Source organism: Prunus persica, chromosome G5 (genome assembly GCF_000346465.2).
Source record: "Prunus persica cultivar Lovell chromosome G5, Prunus_persica_NCBIv2, whole genome shotgun sequence".
NCBI lineage: Eukaryota > Viridiplantae > Streptophyta > Magnoliopsida > Rosales > Rosaceae > Prunus > Prunus persica.
Window position 1 is genome coordinate 5,190,619 of NC_034013.1, and position 17,294 is coordinate 5,207,912.

The window sequence follows — 17,294 nt, forward strand, 5'->3', positions numbered from 1 at the left end:
ATAAACATCAAAGGTCAGTGAAATTTAGCCAAAACTTTTTAGGAAGATTCACTATTATACCCAATATAGGAGCCCAAATTATTAAAAAAAAAACTCTATATGAAATGGATTTTAGAAACACACCCAAAGCCCATTTATAACATAACAAAAAGGCTTATAATTTCTTTTAAATACAAAACTGTCATTGATTTCTTAAAACAAACTCAACCCCAAAACCTCATAAAAAAGCTCAAAACACTCAATAGGGCATCAAAGTAATTTAATAATGAAAATTAAATTCAATATGGTCAGCTATTATTTTTTGAGTTTTTTTTTTGGGTTTGTTTATAGAAATTAAATGGTGTATTGTTTATTTATAGTTTTAGTGCTAAGAATGGGTATATGACTAAATATCTCAACTTTTTAAGGTTCTGAATTCTCATAACAAAAGAACAAGATCCCGTCAGATCATTTTAGCTCCAGAAAAGGAATATTTGCAGCACAACCTAACCTAGTCTAAGAACAAAGTGATGGGAGCAGCTTCACAGGGAATGGAAACTCAAAAGAAGGACTAGGGGAATCTTCCTCTCTGGCCCCCAAAAAAAAACTTCCTTCCTAAATGTCTGTCAGAGGGGCTAGACTTGATCAAACGCCAGTAACTAAAAACTTCCATATACAGAAATAGCTCATAACCGACATGGCTGGTCGACCAGCTTCACCTATTTCCACCAGTGTTGACTCGTGGTTTCCTTTTAACCTCGGCTTCCTGCAACCAAAGAAACATATAAACGTGCAGTCTTGAGTATTTTCAGGCCATCATTAACAAAATTGTTGAAATGTGTTGTCTGAATATACCTGTGGCACATGGAGGAAAATGTAGTTCTTTGCGGTATCTGGATTATGTTTTTCTGCACCCTTGCCCCAATCATAGCAAACCTGCAAACTCAAGTTTGGAAAAGATCTGCAATTTAAAATTATGAGAAGAAAATATGCGGAGGGAGAGTTTGTTTGAGTCTTGTGCAATCAGTTTTCAATTCATATTGGCTTGTACAGAAAGCATAACCATCAATTTAAAGGTGCAATGCGAGGCATTTAGTTACTCTACCACTTAGTCACTTGTGTACAGAAAGAAACATCATTGTACAATGGCACACAACAAGAGAAAAAAAAAACACATTAATCAAAGGCGAGAGATAAGGTTTATTGGAGGTACAAATTGAGATTGCAGAAAGGTTGATCATCATCTCAAGAACTAATATAAAAATGCATCCACAAAAAGCATTGCCTGAAATTTTGGTACAACGACAATCCAAATATTCAAGGATGGTTTACTATAAAGTCATAATATAGTCGTGGGGGGTTGTAGTTCCAGTGGCAGTGGACATTTACCCCCAGAATCAAGCAAAAAGTTTGAACCTCCTGGTCTCCTTTGTACCCAAATAATAAAAGAATGCCATAATAGTGTACAGTTGAATGACCTCTCCTCATAAAGGTTTAGCTGGCCGTACTCTGTTTCCCAAAATGTAATCTAACATAACTACTTTTACCACCTTAAACCAGTTGATGAACATGAATTGTATTCATGTGCACAAGAAGTCATTCCCGACCCCAGATTTGAAAGAGGAAACCCAAAAACGTTAGGATGGTATTTCCTTTTTTCTAAATTTACATTACACAATGACTCAGTCGAGAATGATCTTAAGTAGAGCATGATACTAATTTAGTGGAAATTTAAGCAACAAGTATATAAGAGAACCCTCAGAATATTACTAGAGATCAATGAAGTCATGACGCAAGGTGGTGTGTGTGAGAGTATCGTGAATTTATGTGTTAGTGTTGTGAAAACACTGCTATAGATTAGTCTGTCTTGGTATGTGTGAGTGCTGTGAATTTATGTGCGCAGGTGGTGTGTGTGTGTGTGTGAGTGTGTGTGTGTGTGTGTGTGTGTGTGTGTGTGTGTGTGTGTGTGTGTGTGTGAGAGAGAGAGAGAGAGAGAGAGAGAGAGAGAGAGTCTTCATATTGGTTGTGCAATCATGAAGAAAGAGAATTACCGCATATGCAAATATGGAACCATCATTGTTGAACGTACTGCAAGGTATAGGTTGATTGCACCTTGACATTTCCTGAAAAATCAGGAAAAAAAAAAACTGTATCAGACACCTATACGCATATAAATACAGAGGATCAGTCATAGACTGAACATATAAACAAGGAGAGAGTAGGAGAATTGGCAAGGACATGTCAGAAAAAGAATATGGATTCTGCAGAATTAAAGACAAACAAAGTAAGCCTGCCAGCTTAGCAGCAACTTTTACTCATCAGAACACAACCAACAGTTAAGAAGCGCATAATACAAAGAGAAAAGAAATAGAAAATAGATGTGGGAGAAACCTTTAGTCTCTGTTTGCTATCCTTATCCCAAAAAGTGAAAGAACCATCAGAACCAGCAGTAGTAAGTGTGTGATGCACCTGAGACAAGGGACGCAAATAAGCTTTAAAATTACAAATAATAGTAACAGAACATGAAAACACAGATTTATCCATCATTTCTTTGAACAACCTAACAAGAACCATAATGAATGCTACAAAAAAGAGTTCGGACTGATCATAGAAAATATCAAAATTAGGCATTCCCAGTCATAATTCTGAAGTAAAACAAAGTACACTGATCCAAACGCACTTAAAGTAGGGGTGGCAATTTCCGACACAACTCATTACCTCATATAATAGAACAAAATCAACTGAAATATATTTAAAGGAAACTCTAAAATTCGTGCATATGCCAATAAATCCACTGATATCAAAAATCTGAAACCTGAACGATGGACAGCATAAATCTGAAACCTGAACTAGATAGAATAATATCCAAATCGTGTAATCTTAAGGTGAGGACTGTACCAATGATACTAATACCATACTTCTACAAAAACATCACAGTCTATGGATGACAAGGTCGAAAACAATCTCAGCGATTTTTTCTTAACAAGGATACTGAAACATGAGAACACTAAACTAACGAAGAGATTTCTTAAGTTTAAGGTAAGCCACCATAAGAAATACAAACATTATTTAGCCCCTTAGTGCTTTATCCAGAAATATATATATATATATATATATGAAAAAGGAAAAGACAAAGGAAAATCATACTGGATGGAAGTTCAGAGAGTTGACTGAGTATATCCTGGTGCCCTCTCTATGGCACTTAAAGGTAAAGTTTTTATCATTTTGTTTTTCATCCAGATGATGTACGCCAACCCTCCCTTCAATAGAGCCAACCTGGTTACATCATAATGTCAGAATCATAATTAGTTAACTATTCAGAGAATATAATATAATAATTACTTGAGTATGCATGATCTTGCATCATGATCAACAATCACATAAGTCAAGAAAAGAAAGTACAGTGGCAAATAGAAGAACTGATGACAAAGAGGCATATCAACAATCAACAAACATTTGTTTAAATTTCTCCTCTCTTTTTTTCTTCTTAATCTCATTTTGAGAAATTACAATAATCTCTATGTCAAAGTCCAAGATTTTAAAAAAAACTGGTCACCACTTCGTATTCTTTATATCCCCTAGATAACTAAGATTTACTTGTGTCTCCACTCTCCAGAAATTATCACATTAATCAATTGCTAGTCATAAACAAGAAAGCACACCATGAATTCATGTTTGGTGGAAATAATTATGCAAGAATACCATATTATAGTTTGTCATTCTAAGCAAGCTATTTAAAAAAAGGAGAACTATATTTTCAGAGAGAACCCAAACAGAAAACTATGAGCACAAGAGAAAATTCTTACCAAGAATCCTTGCTGATCAGGAAATGCAGCCACACACCTTGTTTGATACTTTAGGGGCGAAAGAATTCTCTTGAATTCAGTCTGTTGGTGATTGGAAATAATTAAATTTAGAGGCAAAACAGAGAATGCTCATGGAGGTGATCAAATCACACAGATAATATATCCCAGCACCGTTGCAATTTATTGTGGAAAAGTTTACTGGAATTGAAAACTAAAAAACTAGAGAAGCTTATCATCATAGTACTGCCAAATTTTTTATTTAAAAAAAACAGCCTATATAAATGTTAATTTTTGAAACTAGGAGTGAACAAAGTTACTAAATAAGTAAGCCTGATTTACTTTTTAATGTGATTTTCTTGCATGAAATTGATAAAAATAAATCTAATCTGATAACTCCTAAAAATAAAATTTACCTGAGGGTTCTGCAAGTTAAAAACAATCAGATTTCTGTCTGCAGTGCCAACAACCATTAGAGGGTATCTCACTGATAGAGCATAACAGCGCTCAGGTAGCTGTTGTGTATGCACCGGATTTGGCTGCCTCACGTCCCAATACCTGAAGATAGGCAGAGAAGATCACACATTAAAAAAACAGAAAACTTGGTATCAAGGCAAGATGACAAAGCTTTAATAATTTATGAAATAAGTTAAGGTAGAAAAACAATACAGCACGTCAACAACTACAAGGAACTTAGTTCTCAGATGAATGAGAACATTCTGTAACAAAGAAGAAAATATATGAGCAAAAAGGGTGCCAAACTGGCAAGAGCAAAGCACAACATTCTCAGCGGCACTAGCTCCCATAACCTTAAATGAATTATTAATTTATTTTAGAAAGAATACCCCCCAAATTTCTGGTGTATAAATTTCAGATAGCTCAAAATACATAAGAACAAAGGCTATGTTTTACTTACTTCATAGTCTTGTCCAAGCTTCCTGTGACTAAGAGGCTCATCTCAGGGATCCAAGCAATCTCTTTAATGGGTGCATCATGCACGGCAACCGTTACTGGCTGGCCACCCAAAGGCCACATCTTCACTTGCTTGTCGCAACCTCCAGAGAACACAGTTGTTCCATCCTCTTTCCAAGTTGAGCACAAAACCTATATAGATGGAGTATATTACTATGTGTATACAAAGTCATGAATCATATTATAAACTTCTGACCAGCTTACAAGAAAGAAAGAAAGAAAGAAAAAGTTGCAAGTTATATCACAGAATTTCCTTAGAGGACATACATTGATCCCATGTAGTCTCAAATTAAATGCACATGTTCGTTTCATTACTCCAAAAAAAAACTCTATCTTTTTAAATAATATTGCATAAAAATACTAGTAAATTTACTCGTTTTGAAATCAGCACCATATAACAATTGCACATGCAATTGTCCTTGACATCTTCATTGGAAACCTAAGATCTTGCAAACAGGTCGCACACCTACCATAATTACTATTATTATTCTGTCCTTTTACAAGTAAAGGCAGGCGATCTAGAATTTAAATTCTGAACAGGGATTTCTAACTTGCACCATCGCTGTGATAGGAACTTATAATTGATTCATTGTAAGCCAGTATGTGCATATATATCCATAATTAAACCAAGCGTGAGAATCGAAAACAAAGCAAGTTGGCCTAAACAATGTGCAATATGTTACCGGATGGTCATGGGATATCGCTGCCTGGGGCTGACTGACAAGATTTGTTCCGCTCTGTTGTATCTCCCAGCATCGCACCTAAACAAGGGAACACCACCAGTCATTAGTAAATCCTAACAATACACTGTTTGGTTGCGAAAGAAAGAAAACGGAAAAGAAAAGAAATTATAAATGCCCCATGTTTATCTTATTCCAGTTAACATAAATTACATAAGCAGATTATACCAAAAAAATTTACATTAACCTCATAGCATATTGTCTTATATTCTGGGTTGTCCATAAACCACTAGTTCAATAAGATGGTCACAGAAATTCAATCAAAATCTCTACAAATAAATTTCTTAGCAAACAAACAAAACCTAAGCTTTTATAACTGATAAAACCAAAAAAAAACGAAGAAAAGAAAAAGAACATGAACCTGGTTGTCCCAGGAGGTGGCGACCAGAATGTTGCTCTTGGGACTGAAACTTAGGCTTGATATGGAGTCGTTTGGAGGTTGAGCGACCTAAAAAACACATAAAATCAAATTAAATTAACTCAGAAAATAAATACATGAAAGCAAAGAAAAATCGACAATGAATTTACCTCGAAGGAGTTGTTTGGATTTGGATTTGAAGTTGAATTTGCATTTGCATTTGGAGCAGCCATGAACTTCGACATTGAAGTTGCACTCAAGCAAGCGTGGTATAATGACAATGGCTCGTGGTCGACTTTCAAATTTCAAAAGATAAAGAAACAGTGAGCATTCATCATACAAGTAAAATCCGAGAGAGAGAGAGAGAGAGAGAGAGAGAGAGAGTTACCTGAGCAGAAGGAAGGAGAAGAAACTGAACGAAAAGCAGGAGGAGCTGATTGCTTGAAGAAAACGGAGAGGAGCAAATAAATAGAAGAGGGGATGCGTGAGGGAGGGCATGTTTACTCTTCCCCGTCGTAGCTCTAACGCAGAGTTGCACAGTTCCCGCTCGTAGGTCTTACGCACAAAAAGAAAACAAACAATTTCTCACAAGAAAACGCAGAGTTGCTTATTATAAGTACTCCGTTTTAATCTGGATAAAGCCCATGGAATTTAAAGGGACCATAAAACTATTTTCACAAATTGGTTTGTTTCAGTTTTGCTGTTGGACCAATTGGTACCTTTACCATTACATGCACGGATATTACCCAAAAAAATAATTATTAGGGTTAAATCCATTTTCCTCCATAAATATTTAAAGGCTTAACTATCTATGTGTCTTTTGTGCTTCACCAAAAATCCTATTTTACCCCTTGTGTTTTATTTCTGCATCCTCCGTTCCCCATTCCGTCAAGTTTGTCAGTAAAACCGTTAACTTGATGACGTGGCATAGGTATTTTAATAATTTTAACTATTTCAAAATTTCAAAATCAAAATTACATATATAACAAATATTTTACAACATTTTAATAATAAGAAAAAATTCCTTTACTTTTAAAACCCTTCCTAACATCACATAAAATAACACTTACGTCCTAGGGATGAGCAGAAAAATATATAAACTACACAATATGGATGTCAGGAAGTGCTATATATGAGTCACACAGTATGAATTGTTTCTACTATATTGAACTTTCTTCATGAAATTTTCAATCACAGAAGTTATATTACCTCCCTTAATGACTCCTTTATAGACTTGAGCACATTCCCCTCTACATTTTTAATTTAGCCTCACAAGGCATACATATAAATAACTAGTCTTTTACTTTATTTAGCCTTCACAAGGCATATAGATTATAGACCATATCATTGTTCACATTTTAGCACGTTTTTAATATGCATATCATATCTAATTGCAAGCTAAAACGTTAGTCATAACTAGTTAGCATTTCTCATTTTATACTTGTATTATATTTACATATTTATATTTCTAAAATGCTGTTGTTTTCTGTACACGTCTTAAAAACTTAATAAAATACATGTTTTTTAAATCAAACATACAATACACATATTATACATGTACGTATATTTTTCACATTTAATACACTTATTTTTTACAAAATTTTCAATAATACATACATAATTCATGTATTTTTCACATATTATTGAAAAAAAAAATAAATAAAATATTATATAGTAACCGAACTTTTCATTTGTATTTTGTCAAAATTTTGCTGAATAACACACGTACGTATTTTGTTCGTATTTTTCCAGTTCCTTATTTTACTCACTCATCACAAATTAAAGGAAAATCAAGCCTCATAAATTCCATGACCGAAAACTTTTGTTATATTAAGTTTTCTATATGATAATTTTCAGCTACACATAGACATAAATATTAGCAAGAATGTTCGAAAAAAAATATACATTAGCAAGAATAATTGAATACAGCCCCCACATCTGCTATGCTATCCATCCAGATGTGTAAATTCTTTCATAAATCTCAAATTCAATATAATAAATGACAGCCCTCACATTGCAAATATGATACCAAACTCATAATTTGTCATTGGGTGTTTACCTCAGTGGTTGAGGTCCTCCCCTTAATTTGTGTAAAGCCAAGTAAGAGAAATGCTCAACATAGTAATTGTCACTCGGCATCATGCTATTCATGCATGGATCAAAATCAATAAAACACTGAATGCATATACATATGCACCACTCATATTTCTTATATCAACATAAATATTAGTTAATCATAATTCAACATGCATCTCATACGCATAATTAGGCATAGTCTGTATAGAATAGACAAGATCATAGTCTCCGAGAGAGGTCAGGAAATGTATTCTTTAACTATACTCCAAGACGATATAAAATCGATATTTAGGAAACAAAATATTCATTTTGAAAAAATCCCTGAAAAGAAAAATTCAACCTCTCTAGAGATCCAAAACAATAATTTGGAGGCAAGGCAATGCATAAATATATTTGGGAGCTAAGAAACCATGAAGTGCGCAAAATATGTTTGAACCAAGTGTTGAAAACAGTCATTGGGTTGCAATGTGTGCCTGTGTCTTAACCAAAAGTTGACAGGCCTAGCTGCTCAAAGTATATGTCTTCATGCAGTAAAGCTATGCTTTTAAATAGGTGCTTCAGTTTCCCGTGCTGAGCCATCTCTTGCAAGATTTTATCCTCAGAAACTGTGGCTCGGATTTCCTTCTCAAGAACCTTCTTCTTGTCTGAATCAGAAAACACCAACTCAGACAAACGACTCTTGTCAACTTGGCGACTGTATTTGTGCTCCTCGTTAGTTCCGTCCATGAGGAGATGGTAGACAAACACAACCTTCTTCTGTCCCAGCCTGTAGGCACGGGATATTGCTTGCCTCTCCACAGATGGATTCCATGTGACATCCAGCAACACAACCCTGGAAGCTCCAACAAGGCTTATGCCTTCAGAACATGCTTTAGTTGAAGCTAGTAATACCTTGGCTTTGCTAGATGGATCGTTGAAAACCTTCATTGAGGATTGACGCTGCTTCATATCACTTTTTCCATCCATATACAGCACCTCTTCCCCTTCAGTCCACTGAAATTGAGATTTCAGAAGATCCCTTGTAAGGTTTAAGGGATCAATGTACTGACTGAAAACAAGAACTTTTTCTTTCAAAGCATCACTGAGTCGGATGAGTTCCATCACAAATTTTGCCTTCACTCCAGCATCAGGATTTAATTTAAGCTCTTGTAACCTCCCCTGGTCAGCAGAAAATGCATCTTCCTTAAGCAAGAGGGAAGGATGAAAAGATATTAAAGCCTCTAGGTTTTCATATCGAAACAGTTCCTTCACCACTTGAATTCTCTTATGAAACCTCTCCTGTAGCTGGGTTGGGTGTAAAACAACAACTGAGTTCCTTAACCCGGGAAGACTATCTTGCAGCACAGAACCTTTGTAGACGTGGACAAACGGCGCAATCTGAGCTTTGACCTCTGTAGCATGTTTTTCTTTGTCATCAACAACTTTTCCGCTACTGCTGGCCAGAGAAGTCCATTTCCATTTCTCTCCATTGCTTTTCCGGCCTCGGTTTCTGGGAAGATCTCTACTGAATTTAGTAGACTCAATCGAGGCTGCAAAAGTTGGCCTCACGAGGCAAATGGTATTGAAGAGCTCCTGAAAATTATTCTGAAACGGAGTTCCAGAGAGAAGAATGCGCCTTTTTGTTTTGATTTCTGACAAAGCCTTCCACATATGACTTTGATCATTCCGAGGAGTGTGTCCTTCATCAAACACTACAAGACCAGGAAACTCGAGAAGGATTTTCCCCATTTCGTCAACTGAGCCAGTTTTCTGTGCTCCAGAAAGCTGCTCAAACAGCCGGTAACTAATCCCCAGGATGCTTCTCTTCTTTCTCCAGGAATACAACTTCAGCATTCGTCTGCTTTCTATGTTGACACTTTTCCTGCGTTGAGCTTGCATCACATAATTTACAGCTGTTTGATTTTCTTTGCCAGATAACTCCCAGTTGTTAAGATTGTGAAATGGAATGTCAAGCTTCCATTTTTTAAACTCCTCTTCCCACGTAAGGAGCATGCTACGAGGAGCAATCAAAAGCGGCCTGCATTCTGGGAATAACTTCATGTATGTCTGGAGAAAGACAATGGTCAGGCGAGTTTTGCCTGTTCCAGGAGCATGTGATATGATGCATCCATTCCCACCAACACTACTTGGCCTTTTCAACTTGTCAAGATGAATGCCACCGGCTATATGGTTCCAGATAAACTCAAAACCTTCACACTGATGGGGATACATACTACTTTTAACACCAGGAATTAAGTCCCACACTGTGCCGTCAACATGAGGATGAGAATTATAGCCAGAATGGCGATCAGAATCAGAAGCATGAGATTGAAGCTCATCAAAGATAGACCGGTTGTCTGTTTCGGAGCCTCTTGTGCCAAATCTTCCATAAGGGCAGTCAAGCTGGAATAAGCATACACAAGGGAAAATTCACATATCTGATATGCTAAAGCATGACAATTAAGTTGATAAGTGCGGAGTATCAGAAAGCAGACAAGGAAAGTAAAAGAACGGAAAATCAGACCCTATATACTAAATCATTCAAAGCAACATATTTGACGAGACTCAAGAAATCCTTAACAAAAAATTGAGATTGGCCACAAACATAACAAGGACATTCACCATAACTAACTTGATAATTCTGATTTGAAAGACTAAAATCAACAAGTTGCAGCTTTAGAAGTAATAATGGCCCACCAATGAGATCATTAAATAACCCTGTCCGAGGATGAAGGATCCACTCAATATCAAAGAAAGAAAGCATTGTCAAGTTACATACACCAAAAAAATTATTACTGTCAAGTTAAAGACCAGAAGCCTTGAGTAACCAAATGAACTAAACCAATGATCAAGTCCGAGCATATGCAAGAGCTGTTCAAAAATACAATAAAAATCTAATAATAACAAACAGCAGTTGAAATATGTCAATTGGGTCAACAACTTGAACAGTGAGTTTGCTCTCAGATCCAATCAAACTTGGCCAACTCAAGTTACAGGGAAAGGAACGTAAACACGTCATAGATTCTTTCCAAATTACGGACCCAAACCAAAACAATACATATATATATGTATATAAAATGGATCTCAGCTAGGTAAGCAAGCCCTTGCTCTAAGTCTCTAAATCTAAAACTTATACGGATAAAATTGCCAACAAAGGATGCATCCTAAAGCATGTTCCAAACAACACAGAATACTCTACATTCAATGTTATCATAATAATAACTAGATTCTAAGTTTTAGATTGCAGGACTTACGAAGTCTGGTAAAATATACTTGATCTCCTGATCTAAATATGAGCAAAACTTGCATCTGAGTCCAATCTCTTCATCAAGTATAAGCTGATGAACCCCTCGCCTACAGAGGCTAGCTACTGTTTCAACTTCATCAGCAATAGGGAGTGAATCTTGACTTTCAACCTGCAAATCAAACATTCACTTACAATAAAAGATCTTGTGCAAGAAACAAAAATGTACTTTCCAAGATCAGGGGAACCAACCTACCACATTGGAATCAGAGGAATCTATCTCAGAAGCTCTGAGAGCAAATTCAAGGTCGTCCCATAGTTCTTTTTCTTCTGGATCACACTCTGACTTCTTTGGTACAGTTGACTGCTCTCCAAAACTGAACTTAAGTGGAAGAGTTGTCATCTCAGATTCTGGTGGATTTCTTTCATCTTTACGGCCTTCATCTCCAAAGGAAACTGACCCTTTCAGTGTCCCTTCTCCCTTCTCATAAATGGAATCTACAAGAATCTTTAAAACATTGCAATCCTCCTTTGCCCACATGGACCGTCTGTTAGTAAGATTCCCGATATCCCTTTTATTTTTCTTGCACACTCCGTGGACATCGTTCCATTTACTACGCTCAGTTTCTGAACTACCACCATAGGTCTTGTCACTTTCATAATTTCTTCTATCATCATCAGACCCTGTTTTCTTTTCGTGGCACCTAGTTCTTGGACCACTGCAATTGGCGTCATCAACATCCTCATTGTCATTATCATGCCCAGAAGAAGAATCCTCATTATCATTTACAGTTACAGATTCTATTCTCTTCTTTTCACTTCTTGGACTAACTCGTGAACGAGTTCGTTTTGCCACACTATTAAACTCTTGAGCAGAATGAATAGGATCATCTTTGTTGCTATCAATGTCATCATCTGCATCAACTGACATATCCAACCCAACCCTTCTCTTTCTCCTCACACCAATCTCAACACTTTTCCCCTTTTCTGCTTTCCCACTTCCTTTTGCAATCTCACTAGCATCAATGTCCTGCCCCTTCTTCACCTCAACATCACCCTCAACATTTTTCCCCTTTCTTGGTTTCCCACTTCTCTTGGTAACCTCTCTTTCATCATCATGCCCCTCTTCACCGCATGAATTCAACGACTCAGAAAATACAGAACTTTCTGAGTTTTCTGGTTCAAAAGCCTCATCATCTGATTCATCTGAGGCATGAAAAATAGAATCCTCCCTAGAACTACTCTTCCAAGATTCATCTGAGCCATCAGAAGCAGCATCCTCAGCGTCGCCATCAGAAGCAGCATCCTCAGCGTCGCCATCAGAAGCAGCATCCTCACAGGCATCACTCCTCTCTGAACTCAAACAACCAAAACCTCCTACTTTCTCTTCACCCAAATACACCACCTCATCATCACTATCCTCCACTTCAACTGGAAAAAAATTCTCCATGTCCACGGCACCAGAGTTAGACTTCTTTCCATTTGATCCTGCACTCTCAACACTATCAAAACCCAGAGACTCATTGTCTTGCTTTCCAAATGAACTTTCACTGATGATTTCAACACTGGGATCGTCACCCTCATCAGAATCATCACAACCAGACCTCTGTTTCTTAGACCCCTCAGCAGATTTTCTTTTCCCACCCTTTTTCTTGTCCTTGACTCCCGTGGATAGACTGACAGTGACTTCCTCATTCTCCTCAGAGTCATCCACAGAGACACAATCCCATACATTGGACCCTTTACGTGATTTCCCCTTCTTATCAGACCCATCACGGAGTTTTTGTTTCCCAGCCCTTTTCTCCCATAACTCCTTCCAGTATTTCTCTTCACTTAACCGCGTCCTCTTTGCTACAGGTGCGTTATAGTCCATGAGCACCAAAAGATTGAACCTTTTCCACCAAAATCGCAAAAAATATCAAAAAGTGAGCTCTTTTACATCAAAATCATACACAAAAATCAGCTCTAACACATGCATATGTATATCTATACACATACAAATGCAACCGCAAGGAGAAAAGCCTATCACAATAACCCCAAAATTCAATTTTTTTCACCAAAGAAAACTCATCACAAAGCCAGCTCTTTTCCCTCAAATCGCACACCCACATACACAAAAATCATACAACACATGCATATACACACCAGAAAACAGCAAAACAGAGTGGTAGGGAGACAGAGAGACTAACAAGCAGCAAAAATGGCGAACTTGCAGAGAGAGAAGAGCACAATGAGAGCTTCGTGACCGTGACCAGGACTAGAGGAAGGCAAAAGGGCGCGAAGAGAGAGAGCTTCAGAGCATGCACGCCACGCCAAGTGAAGAGAGAGAGCTTCAGGCAAAAGGACGCTTTTCTTTCTTTCTTTCTTCGTAAGTGATAATTTTGGGTCTTTGAGAGTTGAATCGGGAGGTCAAATAATTGGGGTCTGTAAGTGAGAAACTCTTTCGGACAAAGCTACCCTTTCTTGGCCTAGAAGTAGTAAGGACGCGAGGGGTATAACAGTAAAATCGACAGATAGCCGAGAGGTTTGTGCTTGCTAACTAGAGCGGTGATTGGTGGAACAATCAAGGGTCTGGATGGTGTCCACGTCAGGAGAGGACGAACAGATGAACGGTTAAGATTTGGTTATGTACTCTTCTTTCTTTATTACGCTAATTTTTATTTTATTTTTAAATCAAGAGGTTTGGATTTGTATTTATTATGTGGAATGGTAAATTTTTATTTTTTTACTATATTAAGGGCTTGATTTGAACTTGGTTTGTGAATAAATAAATCAAGAGCTGGATTTATTGAAATTTGAATCAAAGGTAGGTTTTCCTCAATTAATATTTCATAAGTTTTAAATGATGATAAAGATAATAACAGAGCCGAACCGGATCGTGTCAACCCCTACTAAATTATAGGATAGTTTCTTGTTGATTAATTTAAATTTATCTATTTTGGTAATCTCTTTGGGTTTTATCCTCAACATTATTTAGTGGCTCTGATGATCATTTATGATGATAAATAAATAAAGAACTTCATGTCAACTAATAAAAAGAAAAAGACTAAATATTTCTCAACCAATGAGGATAAGACACGAACTTTGGCCACCTAATATATTACTTTTTTTCAAATCTCCAGGGTAGAGACCTATATTCGGCTCTGTCAGCCTGCTGAGCATAATTTGAGAAGGCTTCAACTTCCCTCTCTTTTTCTCATTTTCCTTTTGGTTTTTTTTTTTTTTAAAATTTTTTTTTGGAGCATGGGTTTTTGTTTTTATATAGAATAAAACGTACAAGAGGGTTGGGGGGTCTTTACTCTTTTGCTTGTTTGGGTATTGAATTGCAAAGGTCACTTCAAAGCCAAAACATATGGCATTAAAGATAAGAACAATTAAAAAATAGATAAGGATAATTAAATTTGGAGTTTATTGATTTTCTGACATGGTGAGTTGTATGGGTTACTCAAAATATTTGCATAATAATGATATTTCTTATTTTAGGATAGGTCCGAAAATCATCTAGTTTTAAAAATACAATAAAAAAGGGTAAATTCCAAATCCATTTGTATTATAGGTGATGGGAATGGAACATATTTGAATATTTCTCTTCAAATATTGAGCGTGTAAAAAATATGCAAAATAAAAAATGGATAAATTATCTAATTAAAATCAAATACATAGATGAACAAATTAAATTTCATAAAAACGCATGAATTGTCGGTTCGGAAAAATAGGAATGCAAATTTTAAAATTGAATCTTGAACAGTTTTTGTGTTGAAAATTAAAATTTGAATCAATTTGGTCGATTTAATCAAATTTTCAATACAATTTCCTATCTTACTTGATTCTTTTTTCATTTTCTTTTTTGCCTATTTGATTACCAAAAAGACCATAAAAGAATGAGATTGGCAAAAAAAAAATTTAATTCATTATCAAGTAAAAAATATTCAAAATTACAAAGCACATGAAAGTTCAGTATGGCAACCCATCACTTTGTGGCAAGGCTTGAAATTTCCTATCTTTTTCTCATTTTCCTTTATGGTGTGTTTGGATGCGGTAAAATAACTCGGGATTTTAATAAAAGTCGGGATTTGGAGCGTGGAAAAGGGAAAGTTCAGCGTTTGGCAAAATCAACTCAGGATTTGCCAAATTACAGGCGGAAAATATCGTGGGATAACCTATCTTCTTCAAAGAGAACAAGCCTGCGCGCCATGAGTATTCTCTTGATGGTGTTCTGCTAAGTTTTCTAGTGAGTTTCAGTTTTCAATTTCTTTCCTTGTCGTTGGCCTCTTTTTTGTCTGCTATATTGATTCTTTTCATCTGTAGAACCAGGGTTTTGCTTTTATTTTATTTCTCCTCTCTGTCTTTCAATCTGACAAGAATATTTGCTCTTCCAATCAAGGTAAGAAAGACAGAGTGTAGAGACATATACATACGCAAGGTCAAACTTTCTCACCTCCATGCACCAAACGCCTTTCTTCCTCAAGCGCCTCTGACTTTTCGGTAAGTCCTCTCTCTCTCTCTCTCTCTCTCTCTCTCTCTCTCTCTCAAGTGTTTTCTTCGGGCTTCTCTTTCTCTTTTTCTCTGAATCGATGTCCATATTCAAAATTTGTTTAGTTTGAATTCCTCTTTGCTTTTTCTCTGATTCTTCCTTGAATTGAATCTGTTTCTTGATCATTCTCGAAAACAAGACATGGGTTTTGCATATTTTATCTATTTTTCCTTTTTCAGTTAATTGAATTTTATTTACAAGATAATAATTCTCTGTTCTTCTCCTTGTGCTTGCCCCTGCTATGTGCTTGGTTGTGCTATGTGTTATATTTGTGTTTGTATTGATTGTATTGCTGATTAGTTGGAATGGAAAGCAGTTGCTATCACGTTCAAGAAATATTGATATATGCTCCTTATTAAAAATATTGATATATGCTCCTTTTACAAAGCCAATTGAAAGGACGGATCAGATGATCATATTCATAACAATTTGATGAAATTAAGGTTGGTCTCTAGGTAGAACCAGGAACAATGTAGAGGTCTACCTGTGGAAAATCAGTCTAAAGCAGAAACCCAAGGGAGAAAATCCTAACTTGAAGGGCCAACAGAAATTGGTCTTGAGATCAAACCTAGATATGGGAGGAATCATACCCTGTTAAAAAGTAATAAATAAGTATACAAGCCAAAAAATTTAAGTCATTAGGTGGAGAGGTCCCTTTAATATTTATCAAGGGCTATATCTGACTAATTGAACATGGCCATGAGGCTATTAGAATAGGCGGTTAGCCCTCCTGCTATGTTTGTAGAGGCCAAAAAATAAGAAAAGGTCCCAAATGCTTGAAGAGCCAATATAAGTCATATTGTGAATGAAAATGTACTGCCGCTAATGGACCTGAATATATCTTTTTGTAGTGCAGCATTCCTCTTCTTGAGACCTGTTTCAGCATCATTAGGCATATCCTTTCTGAGTTGTCTTATGTTTAGGACACAATTCATTGCATAGTGTTAATCATAGGAGCTGCACTGTGATTTAGACATAATAAAATTATACACATATAAACAGGCATGGCTAGTGATGATGTAGATAACTTTTTGGCCCATTTTTTTGATGCAAATATATGTTGATCATATTTATTAATGTTGTTGTTATAATCATTTTAAATACATAAGATGACAGAAAAAGTAAACAAAATAAAGCAGAGGAGAAGAAAAGACAAGCAAAATAATGACACTGAAGGAGATGACAAAGCCTATTTTCGATGGAATATACAAATGGAGCGTTCATTAGCGGATATACTTAGAGAAGAACGTCAGATCGGTCATAAAGGAGATGGTGGTTGGAAAGCAGTTGCTTATAACACCGCTGCTACCATATTATCTGCACAATTTGATATTGAAGTAAGTGCTGATAACATAAGAAATCGTGTTAAAACCTGGAAAAGATTTATGGTATAGTCAGTGGTATATTAAGGATTCAATTGGGATGCAACAAAGAAGATGATCAGTGTAGATGAAGATAATGTTTGGGATGAGTATGTGAAGGTAATTTATAATACAATTATATCTTTTTGTATGACTAAAATTGTGGTAAATAAATGGTTAACTTTGATTTTTTGCTTGATAGTCTCATGAAGATGCTAGAACTTTTCGATTTAAAGTGATTGCAAACT

At 36.1% G+C, this 17,294-nt stretch overlaps 2 protein-coding genes and 1 long non-coding RNA gene across 4 annotated transcripts; 1 reads left to right on the plus strand and 2 right to left on the minus strand.

Moving 5' to 3' along the window:
- On the minus strand, positions 383-6,417 carry LOC18776846 (protein RAE1). Its single transcript, XM_007209246.2, has 12 exons — positions 6,241-6,417; positions 6,023-6,147; positions 5,856-5,942; positions 5,438-5,515; positions 4,699-4,886; positions 4,199-4,340; positions 3,786-3,866; positions 3,127-3,255; positions 2,371-2,448; positions 2,031-2,102; positions 835-915; positions 383-745 (listed from the first exon to the last, which is right to left on the minus strand). The coding sequence occupies exons 2-12, from the start codon at positions 6,095-6,097 to the stop codon at positions 695-697; spliced, it is 1,062 nt and encodes a 353-aa protein (XP_007209308.1). The 5' UTR covers positions 6,098-6,147; positions 6,241-6,417; the 3' UTR covers positions 383-694.
- Positions 8,151-14,109, minus strand: LOC18776174 (SNF2 domain-containing protein CLASSY 4). Its single transcript, XM_007210351.2, has 4 exons — positions 13,341-14,109; positions 11,408-13,043; positions 11,162-11,323; positions 8,151-10,310 (listed from the first exon to the last, which is right to left on the minus strand). Exons 2-4 carry the CDS (start codon positions 13,022-13,024, stop codon positions 8,409-8,411), a joined length of 3,681 nt encoding a protein of 1,226 aa, XP_007210413.2. The 5' UTR covers positions 13,025-13,043; positions 13,341-14,109; the 3' UTR covers positions 8,151-8,408.
- LOC109949236 lies at positions 15,194-17,294 on the plus strand. 2 transcript variants are annotated; one of them, XR_002271786.1, is made up of 4 exons: positions 15,194-15,382; positions 15,536-15,636; positions 16,795-17,166; positions 17,249-17,294. It is a non-coding gene; the product is annotated as an uncharacterized LOC109949236 (long non-coding RNA). The 2 variants fall into 2 exon arrangements; XR_002271787.1 differs by having other exon boundaries at positions 16,825-17,166.

What these genes read in the sequence shown, in the direction of transcription:
- LOC18776846 (XM_007209246.2), bottom strand. Translation starts at nt 6,097, where the DNA reads ATGTCGAAGTTCATGGCTGCTCCAAATGCAAATGCAAATTCAACTTCA. An exon ending in CTGATCAGCAAGGATTCTTG is followed by an intron (nt 3,256 to 3,785) that starts GTAAGAATTTTC and finishes TGATGTAACCAG; the next exon opens with GTTGGCTCTATTGAAGGGAG. An exon ending in ACTCTCTGAACTTCCATCCA is followed by an intron (nt 2,449 to 3,126) that starts GTATGATTTTCC and finishes CCCTTGTCTCAG; the next exon opens with GTGCATCACACACTTACTAC.
- LOC18776174 (XM_007210351.2), bottom strand. Translation starts at nt 13,024, where the DNA reads ATGGACTATAACGCACCTGTAGCAAAGAGGACGCGGTTAAGTGAAGAG. An exon ending in ATTCCTCTGATTCCAATGTG is followed by an intron (nt 11,324 to 11,407) that starts GTAGGTTGGTTC and finishes TTTGATTTGCAG; the next exon opens with GTTGAAAGTCAAGATTCACT. An exon ending in AGTATATTTTACCAGACTTC is followed by an intron (nt 10,311 to 11,161) that starts GTAAGTCCTGCA and finishes TGCTTATTCCAG; the next exon opens with CTTGACTGCCCTTATGGAAG.